The sequence below is a fragment of the Mastigoproctus giganteus genome, chromosome 4 (assembly GCF_048544385.1).
Source record: "Mastigoproctus giganteus isolate SK-2022 chromosome 4, ASM4854438v1, whole genome shotgun sequence".
NCBI lineage: Eukaryota > Metazoa > Arthropoda > Arachnida > Uropygi > Thelyphonidae > Mastigoproctus > Mastigoproctus giganteus.
Window position 1 is genome coordinate 186,982,924 of NC_143578.1, and position 18,076 is coordinate 187,000,999.

The following is an 18,076-nucleotide window of genomic DNA, read 5'->3' on the forward strand; positions in this document are numbered from 1 at the left end:
TCCGCATACTCTTCGTTGCTGTACCCTCTTTCCACTTGACTATCCTCGACAAGTACTATTGAGGGGAAACGGAGAGAATGAGCATAACCTAAACAAACAAGTCAGTGGTGGATTGCACTAGAAATGTGCAATATCTCGAAAACGATTCACTTAAGAACCCATATTTACTAGGCTTTTTTGCATATTGTAGTCTGTACAGTTCATCTTTAAATTATTAACCATCACTTTTGAAACACTCTGTATAGTGGAATAGAAACCGAGGGGTTTGCTTGCAGACCCAGTGAAAGCACTGGACATTTGTTATCAGAGGTATGTGCGGGTTTCAAAAGCAAATGAAAATCTCATATCAGAAGCCTTAATTATCCTTCTACATCAGTTTGTTAGGATGCCACTATAGAGGAATCAATTTTTTTTCACTTAATCATCACTAAACATACTTAAAACTAAAAGTTTGAGCTAAAGAGCCACTTGTCAAAAAAGGAATATTTGGAAGAAGTTCATAAAATAAACCTAGACTTCTTTTTTCTCTATTCTGTGTAATCTTTGCTTCCGTGTAGCGTTCTTAATTTTAGTGGTGAAATAAAAGAACAGATTATGATTCTTAGAGAGGTAAAATTTTTTTTTTTTGCTTTACCAAAGCAGCGTGGTCAGTGCGAGGTGCATAAGTACACATGCTTTGGGTGATCGGGGGTCAAGGCCCTGACTACTGAATACGGTGCTGTTATTTGTATTCTCCCTTTCTTGTGAACTCTTCTGATCGTGTGGTCGTCCCGGAGAAAATTTATTTTTTATTATTATAAAAGGCTAGGCTTCTTAAAAAATCTCATCCGAAGACGAAATAAAACAACAGTTTTATGTTACTTAAAGAGTGGGCTATATTAGATATGGCAGGAAACAGTGTCAGTTTCTAATCGCCTCTTGTATCCAATGGGTTTTACAGTTTGAAGAGTTCAACCAATCATCTTGGGATAACTTTTGATGTTACAACAATCCGAGTACCTTTTTTTATATGCAGGAAAACTTAATTTTTCAAAGTTCAATGGAACTGATTTTGAAGCAGTTGGGTTACCCGCTTGGTGCCTCCTTTCCGCAACTTTTTTTTTAGTTTGTCATCCATTTATACACTGAATTTTTTTCATTATGAATTACCATATTTTTCCCAGTTAAGAATTTTATTTTAAATGAAATAAACACCTTTTTACCTGTTGTATTTGTTTTAATAAAGTTATTCAACTTTTCCCAGTTACAGCTTGAATAAACTTTGACTTCTATTCCGCAGGCAATTCAAGTTTCCACTTCAGAGCGAGAGTTGGTTAACAATGGCATATTTGTTTAGTCACGTTTTCGGAGCCATCATGCTGAAAGGGATTTCTGCTTTAGGGTAAGTGAATTGACCTATATATATATATATATATATATATATATACACACACACACACACACACACACACACACACACACAGTATATGCATAAATGGATGTGAAAATGACAAAGTGCGGGCAACTAGAAGGGTGAGAGAAGTAGAAAAAGTGTAGTAGATTTATGAAAGGTGAAAGAACGTTAATATCCTAGAGGTTATGATGAATTAAATTATGGGCTGAATTGACAAACCAATATAAAGTGGGGGAACTGTAAAGTAAAATTAATACAAAAATACTAATAAAATAAAATGGTATAGCTGTCATTAGATATGGGGGAAAAAAATTTTTAGTAAATGGTCTAATATAGGAAATGTAAAAATGCTTGATCTGATGTCAGCTGAAATAAATATTGATACATGACCAGTTATTTAATCAGGGGACTACACCCGACCATGTTTCAGGAACTGCGTTTGTATACTTGTCCATAGTAGTAGAAGAAAAGTGAAAGGCCAAAAAAAAAATCAACGAAAATGAAATTAGCACTTTCCATTCTGTATTACAAAGTGCTAATTTCATTTTTGTTGATTTTTTTTTTTTGGCCTTTCACTTTTCTTCTACTACGATGGACAAGTATACAAACGCAGTTCCTGAAACATGGTCGGGTGTAGTCCCCTGATTAAATAACTGATCATGCTTCAATATTTATTTAAGCTGATATCAGATCAAGCATTTTTGCATTACCTATATTAAACCATTTACTAAATGTTTCCCCCCCATATCTAATGACAGCTACACCATTCTATTTTCATTTATTAGTATTTTGATGTATTAATTTTACTTTAGTTTCCTCCACTTTATATTGGCTTGGCAGTTCAGCCCATAATTTTATTAATTCATCATAACCTCTAGGATATTAACATTCTTTCACCTTTCATAAATCTACTACACTTTTTCTACTTTCCTCACCCTTGTAGTTACTGGCACTTTAACTTTCACGTCCATTTATGCATACTTAATTCAATATATTAATATAACTTATATATACTCTAGCATCCTTTTAATGCTGCTTTGCGCTTTTAAGTGCATTTGTCATACCTGATTTATTAATCCTGCATTCACTGAAACCATTTCATCAACTGTATACCTCTTTTCATATGTAACTCTTTAAACCTTACATTTAAGGGGTTACATTGAATATCCAATATATATATATATTTATTTATTCACTCGTAATTAGACTTCATTCTCCTGATATTAAGGAAACTGGTATCAAATTATACCCGCAATAATTGTCATTTTTTTTTCATTCATTCATTTATTAATTACACACAATATAGTCTCAACATTATGTACATAAAAGTATATACATGATTTATATACAAGATATATTTACATATAATTATATGCTCTGACAAACATTAAACTCTCATGTGTGTGTGCAAGTGTGTTCTTATTCAGGGTAGCTCCCAGGCATAAGCCCAAATCTACCTTGAGAACTTGGGAATATATAGTCTTTACAAAGCAGTCCTTAAAAAGTATGTTAAATTACTTGAGTCTGATTTTGCTGTAGCGCTATTCGCACTTGAAATCCCGCACCCACTGGAGGTAGTGCAATACCAGCGAGTGCCAGCAATCCCGCGCCCCGGGATTGCTATAATTGTCAGTGTGAAATGCGAACGATCTTATTGCAGTACTGTATTATGCGCGCCCGTAATGTGAAGTATTAACTTTAATTCTGCAAATCTTTCGCTAATAACGAACTGTAAAATTATTTGCGTAAATTGATTAGTTGAAGTACATGCAGATATAGCTGTCCCAGAATTAACTGCAATCTTTTGGATATAGTATCCAAACGTGGAGTTTTTTAGACAACAGTTCCAGCAATTTGTTTTATAAATATTTGTAAAATACAAAATCCTCAAATAGTTAAAGTACTCGGAAGTACAAGGACTTATTTCCTGGAACACTATTTGAGGATGAAACATCTGGAGTTGAAGCTCAGAAAATTCCTATGTAATTTTCATTATTGTTAATCAAGGAACCATTCGCTGAAAGTATAGCGGGTAGCTGGTCGATCTTTTGGGATGGTTTGGGTTCATATTTCGTTGAATACTGCAGAAAGGATTAAATGCATCAATCGGGAATTTAGTTTCCCAACCCACTCATACCTGAGTGTATTTCCAAATACACTCTCAGGTAGACGCTGTGAGTGTATTCGGAAATGCATCGTTATGCATTTTTTTAGGCTTCACAAACGTGTCATTCGTTTGCGTAATGTTTTCCTAATCATAATGAAATTGGCGCGACTGAAGTACTCTACGTGCCACAGAGGTTAGCAAAAAAAAAAAAAAAAACCACCTAACAACCGCTTCTGTTAGTAATTATGAAGTCATATCCTGCCGAGATAATGATGAACCAGCTTAATTTCTGTTTGCAAGGTTGTTTATTAATAAGATAGAAGAATGGATGAGATAAAGTTGCCTATTAGACTGACAGTATAAAAACATGCAACTCGTCCTAGAAATGATGTTGATTGATAATCCAAAAAAATACAACAAAAGAATTCAGAAAGACTTGCTTAGAGTGAATATGGATCGCAAATATCGCCCAGTCGAGCTATGACAGCCGTGTACATCTCAGAGGTGGCGTGATTCTTCTCGAAACACGTTAACAACCCCGCTAAGAAAATTAAAGGTTTTTACGGATAAAGTGGCCGAGTAATTTCGTTAGGAAGTAAAAGTTCATGGGCGGTATGATGACAATGGGAAATAAATGTGGGTAAGGATGGACTCTAGTAAGAATTAAAGCCCATTGATTGCGACTTCCTTGGAAGAGAAAGACGAAAATGACGCACGGGCCAACGCTCCTCTAACGCAGAGAGGCTCATCATTAGCAATCGTTTTCCTATGCCTGACCGTGACTGAACTGCACTGACGTCTGGCGACTCTGTGTCATGACAACCGTTTCCTAGGTTACGAGACCTCTAGTGGAAGGTTGGAGAGATGGATCGAGAACTGATAACTAAGACACGCTCTCTCCCAGTATCAAGTGGAAATTCACGTAGCAAAAATGTATGTGCGACATCCCAGAAAACACAGAAGGCAGACAAATAAAGAATGGATGTTCCACACAGTGTAAAGGAGATGGACTTGGTATAGCGAAAGGTAAGGTGTGTTCTCTTTATAATGCTGATGTGGCCTTTCTTGCTTCTGGCTGTTTTCCGTATACTGGATGTCGTAGAATGCGGACGTTTTTCATTGATCGAATATTTTTTATAGAATTAGTAGGTATAAGTACGCTCAGTCTCTTGAGAGGAAGCTGCACCTATTGCACGTGCACAGACATACTGTGCCGCACTGTTCCTCTTCCGAGGAACCATATTGGCCGTCCACGCAGTAGGTGATGGGCGGTAAGCAGAGCAGCTAACAGCAGAGCTTCGTGGTTGCTTCACTGCACGTAGAAAATGAATCGAAGGTTATTCTAACACGTCTTCATGTTCGTGGCAAAACTGAGCTGACTTATTCTATTTTGGAATTACGACTATTGTACGTTGCTAAAATGAGTGAACCTCCCCTCTAATTTTTTCCTTTTTAATTTGTGAATGAGGGATGAAAAAATTCTGCCCTCTAAAAGATTACAGAATCTGCTATTGCTGAATTTAGAAAGGTTAAGCTGTAGGCAAGTACAACCGTATCTTTGTCAGTTGCTTTAAATTTGTGCGTATCCTCACATAACGGAAACACAATAAATAGTAATATTACTGCGCGCACACTTTCATATTTTACATATGCCAATTCACATTTATTCCAGATTGCATTAATTTTTTTATATGTACGCCTGTATTATTATTATTTTTATCTGTAAGTGAAGCCGGTGACAGATTTAGTCATAAGTCATGGCTTGATCAATCAGTTAATCAAGGACTCGACGTTTCCTTTTGTGAGTTTAGAAATCTGTAGTACATGCTTAGCAATTTTTTTTTTTTTCCCTCATAATTTTTTTTGTTAAATATGACCTAATTTTTTAGGGGTGAGTGTACCAAGTACTGTATTATCGTAAGTGAATAGAATTGTTATTTGGCTGTGAACTTGAATTTGGCTGTGAATAGAATTGTTATTTGGCGGTTTGAAATAAATAATTAGCCTTAAAAATCGTTGGCGATTGATTAATTGAACTACTACTGGAACTCTGTTTCGGATTAAATCGAAGCTTTGGCTATTAATTTCCAATAATAATATAGAATGGAACACAGTGTTCCATTTTATGTTTGGTATAAACGCGCGTCTAGCAAACTGTAATACTATAATATCGGTTTAAGAAATGTTATCTTCGTTTACAGTAACGTTGAAACGGAAAATATGCTAATGTTAACAACCAAATGAATATGAATCTCCCAAGAAGTAATATCCCACCTTGCTTTCTTCTATCAAATTTTATCGAAAAACAGAAAATTGAAGAATTAGCAAATATCAGTATTCAGTGGCTTTCATCAGCAAACAAAGTAGATATTCCTTTCAGGCCGAAATTTTGTGTTGCTGCATCTCCAAACTACTTGTCTTTACATCTAATATTATTAAGATTCTTAGCAAAGCTTATCTTAGTATGGTTAAGTGGAGAAGACAGAGGGTGGTAATCAATGGGTGCCGCTCTTCGTGGACTAATGTTATTAGTGGAGTCCCACAGGGTTCGGTCCACTGTTTTGTATATTTATCAATGAAAGTATATCAGGCTTAGTGTCGAAGTTTGCAGATGATACAAAGATTGGCAGTGTGCTACTGCAACAGGATCTAGATAATTTGGGCAGATGGGCTAAGAAGTGGCAACTGAAGTTTAACCTTGACAAATGCAAAGTACTGCATATGGGTAGAAGTAACCCCAGAGAAATGTACCAACTGTGTGGTACTACACTTAAGGTGGTAGAAAATGAAAAAGACCTGGGAGTAATTGTGCAGTCAGATATGAAGTTTTCTGAGCAATGCAGACAGGCTGCCAGGACAGGTCATGGGGTTTTGTCAATGATATATAGGAATTTTGCTAGCAGGGAAAAGGCGATTTGTTCCTTTGTATAAAGCAATGGTGAGGCCACGCCTTGAGTACTGCGTATAGGTCTGGAGGCCTCATTTTAGGAATGTCGATTTTCTTGAGCGTGTATAGAGAAGGGCAACAAGATTGGTGAGGGAAATGAAGGGATCCTCTTACCAAGAGAGGCTCAAGTTCTGCAAATTGCAGTGGCTGGAGACTAGGCACCTGCGCGGTGATCTGATTGAGGTGTATAAGGCCTTAAATGGGTTGAGCACGCTGAATTCTGATGGGATCCTTCCACTTGTTCAGGTTACGAACCTAATGGAGCATAAATTCAAATTAAGAAAAGATGTGCGGAAATTTGCCTTTAGCCAGCGGGTGGTTAATTGTTGGAACAAACTTCCATCTGTCGTTGTGGAAGTTGATAGGTTGAATAAATTTAAGGAGGAACTGGACAGGCATTTGTAGGGAATGGCGTTTTTTGTTTTTTTGGCTGATGCTGCATAAGCTGATACACTTGCTTTCTTGCATCACATGCTGCTACTACTACTTACCTCTAGATCCGTATTGGTTAGGGTTTACTTTACATAAAGGAAAGTAAAAGTTTTCAATTATATTAATAGATTAATTTAAAAACCTGTCTGTAGGAAGAGGGAGTGCACCAATTTTTTCCTAGTTGTCATAAAATTATATGAAGAAGATTCGCGTGTTAAAAAAAAAACAATTATTATTATTATTTTTTTTTAAGTGTAAAATTTCAGCTGTAAAATTGGTCCTTATCTAATGTTATATAATAAACAACTACTCGGTTATCTTAAATTCTCCCGCCGATGGCATGTTCCGAAAAAGCTAAAAGTCTGGAGCAAAATATTGTGTGGGTAGCATAGTCCAGTGTTTGATTGTTTATTTGTGAGGAAGTAAGTTGTGGTGAAACAGGATATCACTCTGTCTCATTGGGGTTGGTGGGAGCGGTGATGGGGGAAACCCTTGGTGCCGTTTGACATCAACACTTTACACTGTCTCATTGGTGTTAAACTTGCTTTAAATACTTAGTTAATTTATTGATTCCTGTAGAATAGTGTACTTGCTCTAATTTTTACATCTTGAGAAAAAGACTGGGCTTATGATTTTGATTCTCTTCAATTGAGTAGTTGCCCTTTAGTGAAATACTTAAGGATAAAAAAAAAATTCAACTCCTGAAACGAGAGTAATTTATATTTATTCAAGGGTCACACTCCTACCTTTTTTTTCTCAGGTAGTACTGCCACTTTCGCGTGGGGGGAAGTGTAGGTCCTTTACCTCAACAACTGACAGAACAGTTGATAAAAAGTAAGGTTACCTCTACGAGACGGACATTTTCAAGGTGGCAGTAGTTAGGCCTCCTAGTTGTCCTTTTGCCATAACCAGGACGGGGGCAACTTTTAGGAGGCGCATTTTTCATGCTAACAAAAAGGTCAGAAGAAAGGGAGGGAGCCACATTTAAAGTTCACCTCAGGTACACAGAAATCGTTGCATGTAGCGCAGTTTGCAGGTTCGATAATTGACATCTTTTATCGGTCATATGATCTGATTGATATCTGTTATGAATACAATCCAATAATATTGGTAATTTTATGGTGAAATTACTAATTTGACCGGTAAGTTTTACGCATATCAGTTACCCATAAATGTCAACTCTCGAACCTAATAAACTTTATGGTCGGCAAGAGTTTTATATACATTTTAAAATTCCACCTGATGCCAATGCCGTTTATACGACTGATTGATGTTACTGCAAAAAGACTAACTTCGGTTTGCGAACCATATGTAACTTGGAGAAACATGGGCCTCAAAATAACTGTTTTAATTGGAAATAAGGAATGAAAAAAATCGGGAGTAGCAATTGAATGTGTAATGATTATACACTTAAAACCCAAGTACCACCTTTTCAATAAATTTGCACGCACCATCCAGAAATACTACACTTATAGCAAAAAAATTTTTTTTTTTTCTGTGGTCACTACAACGTAATTAGCCTTCATAGATCGAATTTCCCAGAAGCCTCTTTTAAAACTTTAATCATTAGGTGCTGTTAAAGCCATATATCAGTGATTTAATATGATTTTTTTTATTTACTGCATGCCGTGTAGTTAAGACGAAACTGATTTTGAAATGACTGAATTTAAAAAGTACATTCCAAAAATAGAAAAATGCTCCAGTGGAGCAGCAAAAAGGAGGAAGTTAAGCATGGAAAATTTGAAAGGTAATACATTCTTTCCATAGAACAGCTGCTTAGCATGGGAAAGGGGGAGAATAAGTTTTTAATTTAATTTTTCCAGAATTGCAGTTGTTCTGTCAGGTTTACCTGTAAAACATCTTGCGCACCTCAGCATTACTTCCGTTTGTGAAACGTATTTTAACATTACCTGTTAAACGGGATACTTGTACAGTACTACAGGTTCTGCAGTTGGTGAATTTTTGTCTGTGCTTCACTTTTGATGTGAATTTGATAGTGCTTATTTTCTTCACACTTCAAAGCTTTTTCAAATGTCAAGAAAATAAGCATACTGTGCATATCACCGATCAAGATTTTGATTTATCTAGGTCCCCATGGACTGGAGATGTGCAAATGCACAAAGGAGGATCAAAGGGAGACAAGTAATTACAGACCTGTTAGTCTAACTTCTGCTCCAGGGAAAATAATGGAGTCACTGGTTAAGGAATCGATGCAGGATCATCTAGACAAGACTGCGGTTATAGTTCAGACCAGCATGGGTTTGTTAAGAGGAAATCTTGTCTGACAAATTAATTGGATACTATGATGTGGTTACAAGGGAACTGGATGCAAAAAATAATTACGATATCGTATACTTGGATTTTAGGAAAGCTTTTGATACTGTGGCACACGGAAGACTACTGTACAAATTGGAGCAGTATGGTATTACGGGTAAGTTGCTACAATGGATAAAAGGATGGTTGAGTGGGAGAAGACACTGGTTATCAATGGGCACTGCTCTTCGTGGTCTAATGTATTAGTGGATTCCCCCAGGGTTCGGTGTTGGATCCATTGTTGTTTTTGGTATTTATTAATGATATTGATGAAGATATATCAGGGTTAATGTCTAAGTTTGCAGACGATACGAAGGTTGGCAGGGTTGTTAATAAAAGTACGCAACTGCAACAGGATCTGGAAAAGTTGAGCAGATGGGTTGAGAGGTGGCGACTGTAGTTTAACATTGACAAATGTAAAGTACTGCATATGGGTAGGAGTAACCCTCATAGTAATTTATCAACTGGATGGCACTACACTCAGGGTAGTAGTGTGAAAAGGACCTGGGGGTATTTGTGCAGTCAGATATGAAGTTTTCTGAGCATTGCAGACAGACGGCAAGAGTAGCTCATGATGTCTTGTCATTGATATACAGAAACTTTTTTTTTTTCTAACAGGGATAAGGGCGTGATTGTCCACTTGCATTTCAGCTTAAAAATGGTTAATGTACATGCAGTCTTGTTAATTGTCTAGTGTTGCGGCTCTCTGATGCAAAGAAACGCAGTATTCTGCATTTGCACAAAAAAGAAATCTAATTTTCTCCATGTCTAAAGTGTCCATCCAGTTGCACTTTGAACTTAAACTTTCTGCTGTATTTATTTCAGTGATCTACCACGGTTGGTACTTAACATTTTTCGCCTTAAATGTATGAAAACAAAGTTGAAATCTATACCATTTATTAAACGAACGCTTAAAAGCATGTATACCCTATTCTATGTATCGACCTTGTTTATCAATGCATCTTTGCTATCGTTCTTTCTAACTTACATATATAAGATAGATATCTTTTATTGTAATAATACAATACAAATAGATATATTGCTCTTAACGGCTACCAGGTCAGAGGTTAACGGTGATAATACAATATGTAGGAGAAATAACATTCATAAATTAAACATAAGGAAATACACACGCATAAAAGAAAATACAGCTCAAAGCACAAAATTATAATACAATTATAAACACCACAATGCACCAAGAAACTATAGGTGGAAAACTGAAAAGTTAGCAAGCAATCTTCATATGATATGGTATTTGTTGGCTTGCGGAATTACGACGAGCTTAGAGGAGAAGGATCAGGGACAGGGAAGTACAAATCACGGATGCAGCGTCTGTATTCCTTGTCACAACCAAACTTATTAAGGTCAGCATCCAAAGACTGGTCACACATGAGAGTAGCTGAAAAGGCAGAAACTTATCAGATAGGTGGAGACGGCTGAGATGTGGGCACAGAGTTGGAGTCTCAAAAGCACAAGTTCCAGAATGATGGTGCCGAAGTATTGCCAACGATAATTTTGACAGTCGTGGTAAAGTATTTCACCCTAATCAGTGTGGGGAGCCTGTGAATTTGTATCAAACTGGCCATTTCAGTTGTCCTGAAATGGCCAGTTTGGCCATTTCAGTTGTCCAAACTTCCTCCACAGTTAACTGTGGAGGAAGTTTGTTTGTTTATGGTCCTTCTTAAGAGACAAAATTCAGCAGAAAAAAGTGGCATAATGTGCTAGGGGCAACGGATACCTATACCTCTGCAGAATATAAAAGCGGAGAGTATACCGTGGTTTTTATATATTTTCTGGTAGTTGCGACTTCATTAATATAATGCAAACGCTGTTTGGCAGTCCATCGAGGTCGAGCTGCCTGGGTGAGCAACTTATCCATGTGGTGACACAGCTTAGGATCAAAAACAACCCCGAGATCAGTGTGCTTATTCACGATGGGGATAGGCGAATTAGTGTTGGCTGAATATAAGAGGGCGTTTTATTTAAGGAGAATTTAATAAATTCAGACTTTTGGGTTTATTTTTAAACCGAACTTTCTGTTATCTCAAGAAGATCATCGTGTGGAGAAATGTGAGGAACTGCATATCATCTGCATAACAAAGTATCATGCCTGGACTCAACAAGTGGGGAGATAAGCGCTGTAAACAATAGCCCAGATAAGACATCGTTTTATGACAAGTGTTATGAATCATACATCGCTCGTATATTTTGCTCATGGACAGAAAGCTGGTTCCTTCTGTTTCGAAGGAGCGACCTGAGGAACTGTAGTCTCCCTTGTAGTCATCTGATAATGGTCTGAAAGTAACTTCAGCATTGCAGGAACGTTTATAGAGTCGAAAGCTGCTTTGAGGTCTACATAAGTGACTGCAAGCTCTGCTTGAGATTAATCTTGGGATTATTCTATATATCAACCTTGTTTATCAATACCTTTTTGCTATCGTTCTTTCTAACTCGCATATACAAGGTAAAACGATGGACCTTGCTGTTTAAGCCAGTCTGTCACTAACTTTTTCAGCTCTGCATCACGTTTTTCACGAGGATCTTTCTTCATATTTCCAGGGGGGGGGATCAGAATGCAGGTTTTCGAATGGTTGGGAGTGTTGTCTCATCCTATACAGGATAAGGCAAAATTAGCAATTCTCGATCTGCACTTTTTTTTTTTTAAATCTGAGCCATATCAGCAGTGTGTTGTGTGACTTTGCGGTGTAGTGGGATTTAGTGTCGTGTTAAAATTGTTTTATAGCAGTATTACACTTAGTGTTTGGCAATATCTTTTATTTATACTATTTACCTTTCTCCAAAAATTCAGCCGAAATTAGACGTTCACTGTCCCAAAACATGGCCTTTTTTTTTTGTGATCCGAGACTTTTCTTAAATGGATATGACTGAATCCATTCCATAGATTGCCATTCAAAATAAGGGCCATAATGGAACGTCCAAGCCTCATAATTTGTTAACCAGCCCTTTAAAAAATCTTAAGTTACTGCACTCTTGCAAACAGCTCTTGACAAGCTTTTCTGCTTGAAGAATTTCATTTATCTTTTAATAGCTTTATGTACCAATTCAGCACATTTTCCTATAATTTAATGTGTCTAAAAATGATTGATATACTTCTATCCGAACGCCGTAGTGCTTGCATAATTGCATATGTGGTTATTGTCCTGTTTTTCTTTTTTTTATAATTTTATCCAAAATTTTAGTATTTTCTTAATGCAAGCAGACTTTGGTCTTTGCTCCTTGGCTGGTCAATGTCAGTACTTCTGTTGGTATACCGTCCTTAATTTTTCATGGATTCAGCCAGCCGAATTTTCTCCCGCCTCGAAATGGAACTCTGCCACCGACCATCGCCGGAAACAGACATCAGTTTGACTGTTTAATTTCAGATCTGTAATAGATAAACTTTTATTTTAGAACGTTTGTCTTAATACCTGTACTACCAATGTGCAGCTTTAACAGTGATACCGTTTGCCTCCACAGATTTAACATGGTGCGGGTGTGGGAAACCACTGGAGGCGCGTTTTTCCCATAACACTATGCACACTAGCAATATGTAGGCGGAGTTGAACTGACGTCCAGGTGCTGTACTACATAAGATACTATATATATCTACATGTCTATTAGTAATATATAAAACTTCGTGAAGCTAACGCAGTTACGAAAAAATTGCGGCCCAAGCAGCATTACTTGTGTGCTGAATCATGTACATCTCGCTGCCTGAAGGTAAACTTTGAAATTGAGCATTCTGTAACTTCCTAAGATTTTACCTTTGTGCCCATTGTTCATTTTACTTCCCCTGTTAATTTTACTGATCACTTCAGGGTCTTATACACCTCACTTAGGTCCTTCCCCCCCCCCCCAAATGTCTAGTTGCCAAGCTTTTGTAGTCTTCATCGTGTGAGCCTTTCTCGATGTATATATCGATTAGCATCTCCCACCAATTTGGTCGCCCTTCTTAGACCCTCTAGAAATGCTGTTTTTTTTTTTCCCCTTCTTTCAGGCGTAGTCTTCAGACTAATACGATATTCCAATTGCGATCTCACCTAGTCTTATACAGAGAAGACAATGAATCCTGAATATTTGCAAAAGTGTTATGAATCATGGATGCGACGCATGCGCCTTCCTAGTCACCTGTTTACACTTTGATCTAAGTCATTTTGAACCTGGTTCTGGTCTGTAACAACTTTCTACCTTCAAGTAATTAACAATTGGTAGCTTCCTGTACTCAGTGCATCACCAAGGAAGATTATTTCTCTGAAGACTCTGGACACGGAAGACTGCAGTTCATGTCTGTCTACCCTCAGTCTGCTATCTTTTAGCTAACCAAGAAAATCTTATCAGTAATCCCAATTTCCTCCATTTATATAATAGCCGTTAAAGCGGAACGGATACTTCTACTTGCCAGGCTGTGTAGTTGCCCATCTTGATCATTTATTTTAAAGCAGTCTGATTCCATATTACTCTTATCCCGTGGTTCGAACGGGCTTTCAACTGTAGATAGTTGCGAAGTACCCGTTTGAACAGGTACTTCGTGTTCGCCACTTCATTGGTCTTTCTATGATTCTTCCACTTTGACCAAGTAAAGGGCTTATCCGATTCGTCCTGTTTCTTTATGTTCATGTATGAGAAATCGTTTTCTCCATTCTTATTCTGTTAGCGATTTTATTTTTTTGTAGTCAGCTTTTGCCTGTGTTACTATCAGCAGTTTTGCTACGTTTTATATGATCATAATACTTCGGTGATTCGATGTCTCGCTATAGTCTAACTGTCCCATGCTGATTTATTTTGCGTAGTTTAGATACGTAAACTCTTGTCGTCCATTGATCTTTCTTTGTGGAACTTCTTTGCTGGAATGAACGCGTTTAGGCTTCTTAGGATAAATCCCTCACCTTTCCAAAATGAACTCGTATATATGACTGCACTGCTATCTTCGGTGAAGATTACTGTACTTTATTCCGCTGTGGGTCTCTTCACCTTGTTAATAGTAATATGATGCAAAGAAGCGAAACTTCTTTGCAGCGAAAATACAGCATTACAAAACAAATCATATTACAGCATTACAAAAAAAAAATTCCCATTTCTGCCTATAATTTGACCAAATCTTCAAATTTATTCATACTATCGCTTTCGCAACACTAGGTAAAATACTCTTTGGCTGAATGCAAATTTGCATACTACATCTATCCTGCAAGCATTTTTTTTTTTCGGTTTAAAGTTATTCGCTTGTGTGTCGTCTGAGAAGGAATGAAGACTCCCTGAGCATTTAACTTTTTTATAGCAAGCCATATTCACTTCAGTTATGTCACCACACTGATGCCTAGTTTTTAGAGATTGTAATTTATAGAACTCGTCTTGGTAAGCAACTAATTTTGTTGCGCTTCTCTGTCTCCTTTCCAACAGAGAATGTTTGTAAAACGCGGAATTTCTAAACTATATGCAGGATTCAAGATGTGTCCTAAACATGGCTTTATACAATGGGATAATCACTTCCTTGTCCCTACTGGCAAGGTTCCATATATCATTGACAGAACCCCATAAGCTGAGGAATTTATTGTAGCTTAAACACAGAGCGTACAGATAAAGCAGAAATATATGAGCTTTCGGCTATATGGTAGCCTTCGTCAGAATTAAAATACATGAATGGCAGTTGGAATGAAGATGTGCACTGCCAGGTGCGTGAGACGCGAGGTTTAATTGTTTGTTGACGTCTGTGGCTGTGACGCATGATGACGTGGCCAGCGCTTGTCCAATGACAGAACTACTGACTCTGTGATCGGGTTGACTTGGTAACCACTGTTCCTGTTTAAGGATTTATCCGAAGATTTTATATTTAATGATTCCAACCAGGTACGCTTTAGGTAATGGTGGGATCTGTCTACCACCACGACATCGCGGTGTGGGTCGATGTCGTGGTGGGTTGTCCAGACATGTTCGGCGATAGCTGAGTGTTCTATATCCGCTAAACGGATCGCTCTTTTGTGCTCCGAGAGACGTTTCTCGAGTCGACGTCCAGTCTCTCCGAAGTAGCAGCTAGTGCAGTCACGGCAAGAGATGCGGTAGACTAAACCGCTCTGCAGAAGGGTGGGGACAGGTGTTTTCACGTTGGAAATGAAAGAATGCAGTTTCCTGCCTGGGAGCTGGATGCACTTTATTCCGTGCGTTCTCAGGATTCTGCCGATCTGTTGTGACAGGTTGGGGTAGTATGGGATGAATGCCCTTGTGGATGGCTCGTCACTGTTGGTGTTGTAGCTGGTCGTCACGATGTCACGTGTCTGTAGATCACACCTGTCGAGGACGTCAATGGGGTAGCCACACCTCGTAAGGTCTACTTTGACCCTAGTGACCTCTTTGCGTCTTTCATCAGCGGAGCTGGAGTGTGTCCAGGCGCGAGTAAGCAAGGTTCGGGCCGTGGAGAGGAGGTGGCCTCGCGCGTGTGCTGACCGGAAGTTGGTAAACTGGCCAGCACACATGGGCTTACGATAAACTGTAGTCCTCAGGTATGTGCCTTCACGTCGGACAAGTGTGTCTAAGTATGGTAAAGAGTTGTTCGACTCCAGCTCAATCGTGAATTTTATGAAGGGCGATAGTGAGTTGAGGTATGATAGAAGTCGCTGACCTGAGTCTCTAGGGATGACCACGAACACATCGTCAACATAGCGACACCAAAAGGCGATGTGATCAGGTGCGTGTGCAAACGCACGTCCCTCTAACTCCTCCATCACGATGTTTGCTGTGACTGAGCTGACCGGGGAACCCATGGCCGTGCCATGTATCTGCTGGTAGACTGAGTCATTAAATATGATCGCACCCCCTGTTAAGCACAGTCTGAGGGCGGTGGAAATGTCATCGGGTGTGAGACCAGTTCTTTCGTTGAGGGTTCTATCATTGTCCAAGAGTTGTTTTGCACAAGAAATGGCAAGTTCCACAGGGATGGAGGTAAAGAGCGATATGACGTCGAACGATGCCATAACTTGATTCTGCGAGATGGATACAGTGCGAATCCTCTTTATGAATTCAACACTGTTGGAAACGGTGTGGGTGGTCTTGCCAACCAGAGGAGAAAGAAGTCTCGAGACAAATTTAGACAGCTCGTAAGTCGGTGATCCACAGCAGGATACAATTGGTCTCAGTGGTGTGTCTTCTTTGTGCACTTTCGGTAGGCCGTAAAACCGTGGGATCTGACATCCGGAAGCACGGAGGTGATTACGGGTTGACTGTGTGATCTTCCCTTGTTTCAGCCAACTGTTGACGAGGATATTCACCTCTGATTCCCATCGTTCTAAAACTCTGTTGGGGTTGATGGTCAGGGGTTTGTATACAGTAGTATCCCGTAAAAGTAGTAGCGCTTTCGCCATGTAATCAGTGTGATCCATTACAACCGTACGGCGGCCTTTGTCTGCCGGTAGAATGACGATGGACGAATCCTGTTTCAATGCCTTGAGGGCAGAGAACTGTGTACGGTTGAGGTTAGAAGAGACGGGGCGAGCACGGTGTAGAACTGCTGCAGTCTTCAAGCGGATTGTGTTGGCTACATCTTCTGGGAGGCGTGATAAGCTGGCTTCCACACCTAAGGCGATGTCGGTGATCGGCGGGTGCTTAGGAAGAACGGCAAACGTCATGCCAAGAGTCAATAAGTTTACTTGGTCCGCAGATAACTGTTTGCTGCTTAGGTTCAATACGAAGTCCGTGGAATTAGTGAGAGGGGTATTACATTGGCTGCGCAATTGACGGGATTCATTAATCAAATTACAAAACTTACGTTTCTGTCGGGTACAATAAAGATCTGATTCTCTGATGGCCTGGTGACATAAAGTGTTGACCACATCGGTGTAAACGGGATCGGGAATCAGAGTCTTAAGGTCGGCTAGTAGGGTTGCCTTGCTCGCTGAAGCACGTTGTATGTCATGATGGAGGCAGCCGATCCATATACGTAGGGTTTTGAGGCCGAAGTTCCGACAGGCACGTCTCATGCGCTCATTAGAAAACGGTTGTTTGTAGCGAAACCCTTTCGGTATAATCTCGTTAGCTTTGCACCTATGCGCAAACCTCAGGTGTTGTCTACTACGGGCTATGAAGATAAAATCTTTCTGTAGTCTCACGACCATGTCGTATGCTGGTTGGCCAAGAATAGTACGAACATAACGAAACAGGCCTACGCGCTCTGGATTCATTGAGGAATTTATTGTAGCTTAAACACAGAGCGTACAGATAAAGCAGAAATATATGAGCTTTCGGCTATATGGTAGCCTTCGTCAGAATTAAAATACATGAATGGCAGTTGGAATGAAGATGTGCACTGCCAGGTGCGTGAGACGCGAGGTTTAATTGTTTGTTGACGTCTGTGGCTGTGACGCATGATGACGTGGCCAGCGCTTGTCCAATGACAGAACTACTGACTGTGATCGGGTTGACTTGGTAACCACTGTTCCTGTTTAAGGATTTATCCGAAGATTTTATATTTAATGATTCCAACCAGGTACGCTTTAGGTAATGGTGGGATCTGTCTACCACCACGACATCGCGGTGTGGGTCGATGTCGTGGTGGGTTGTCCAGACATGTTCGGCGATAGCTGAGTGTTCTATATCCGCTAAACGGATCGCTCTTTTGTGCTCCGAGAGACGTTTCTCGAGTCGACGTCCAGTCTCTCCGAAGTAGCAGCTAGTGCACAGCATTGGTCTACCGCATCTCTTGCCGTGACTGCACTAGCTGCTACTTCGGAGAGACTGGACGTCGACTCGAGAAACGTCTCTCGGAGCACAAAAGAGCGATCCGTTTAGCGGATATAGAACACTCAGCTATCGCCGAACATGTCTGGACAACCCACCACGACATCGACCCACACCGCGATGTCGTGGTGGTAGACAGATCCCACCATTACCTAAAGCG

General features: G+C 39.3%; 1 protein-coding gene across 1 annotated transcript in view; it reads left to right on the forward strand.

The window, feature by feature from the left end:
* Positions 1-1,282: 1,282 nt before the first annotated feature.
* LOC150087261 (very long chain fatty acid elongase 1-like) overlaps positions 1,283-18,076 on the forward strand; it is a 279,861-nt gene continuing 263,067 nt past the window's right edge. The window contains exon 1 of the mRNA XM_090372425.1: positions 1,283-1,381. Coding sequence (XP_090228551.1) covers positions 1,320-1,381 — 62 coding nt within the window. The 5' untranslated portion in view covers positions 1,283-1,319. The remainder of the gene's footprint in view (positions 1,382-18,076) is intronic.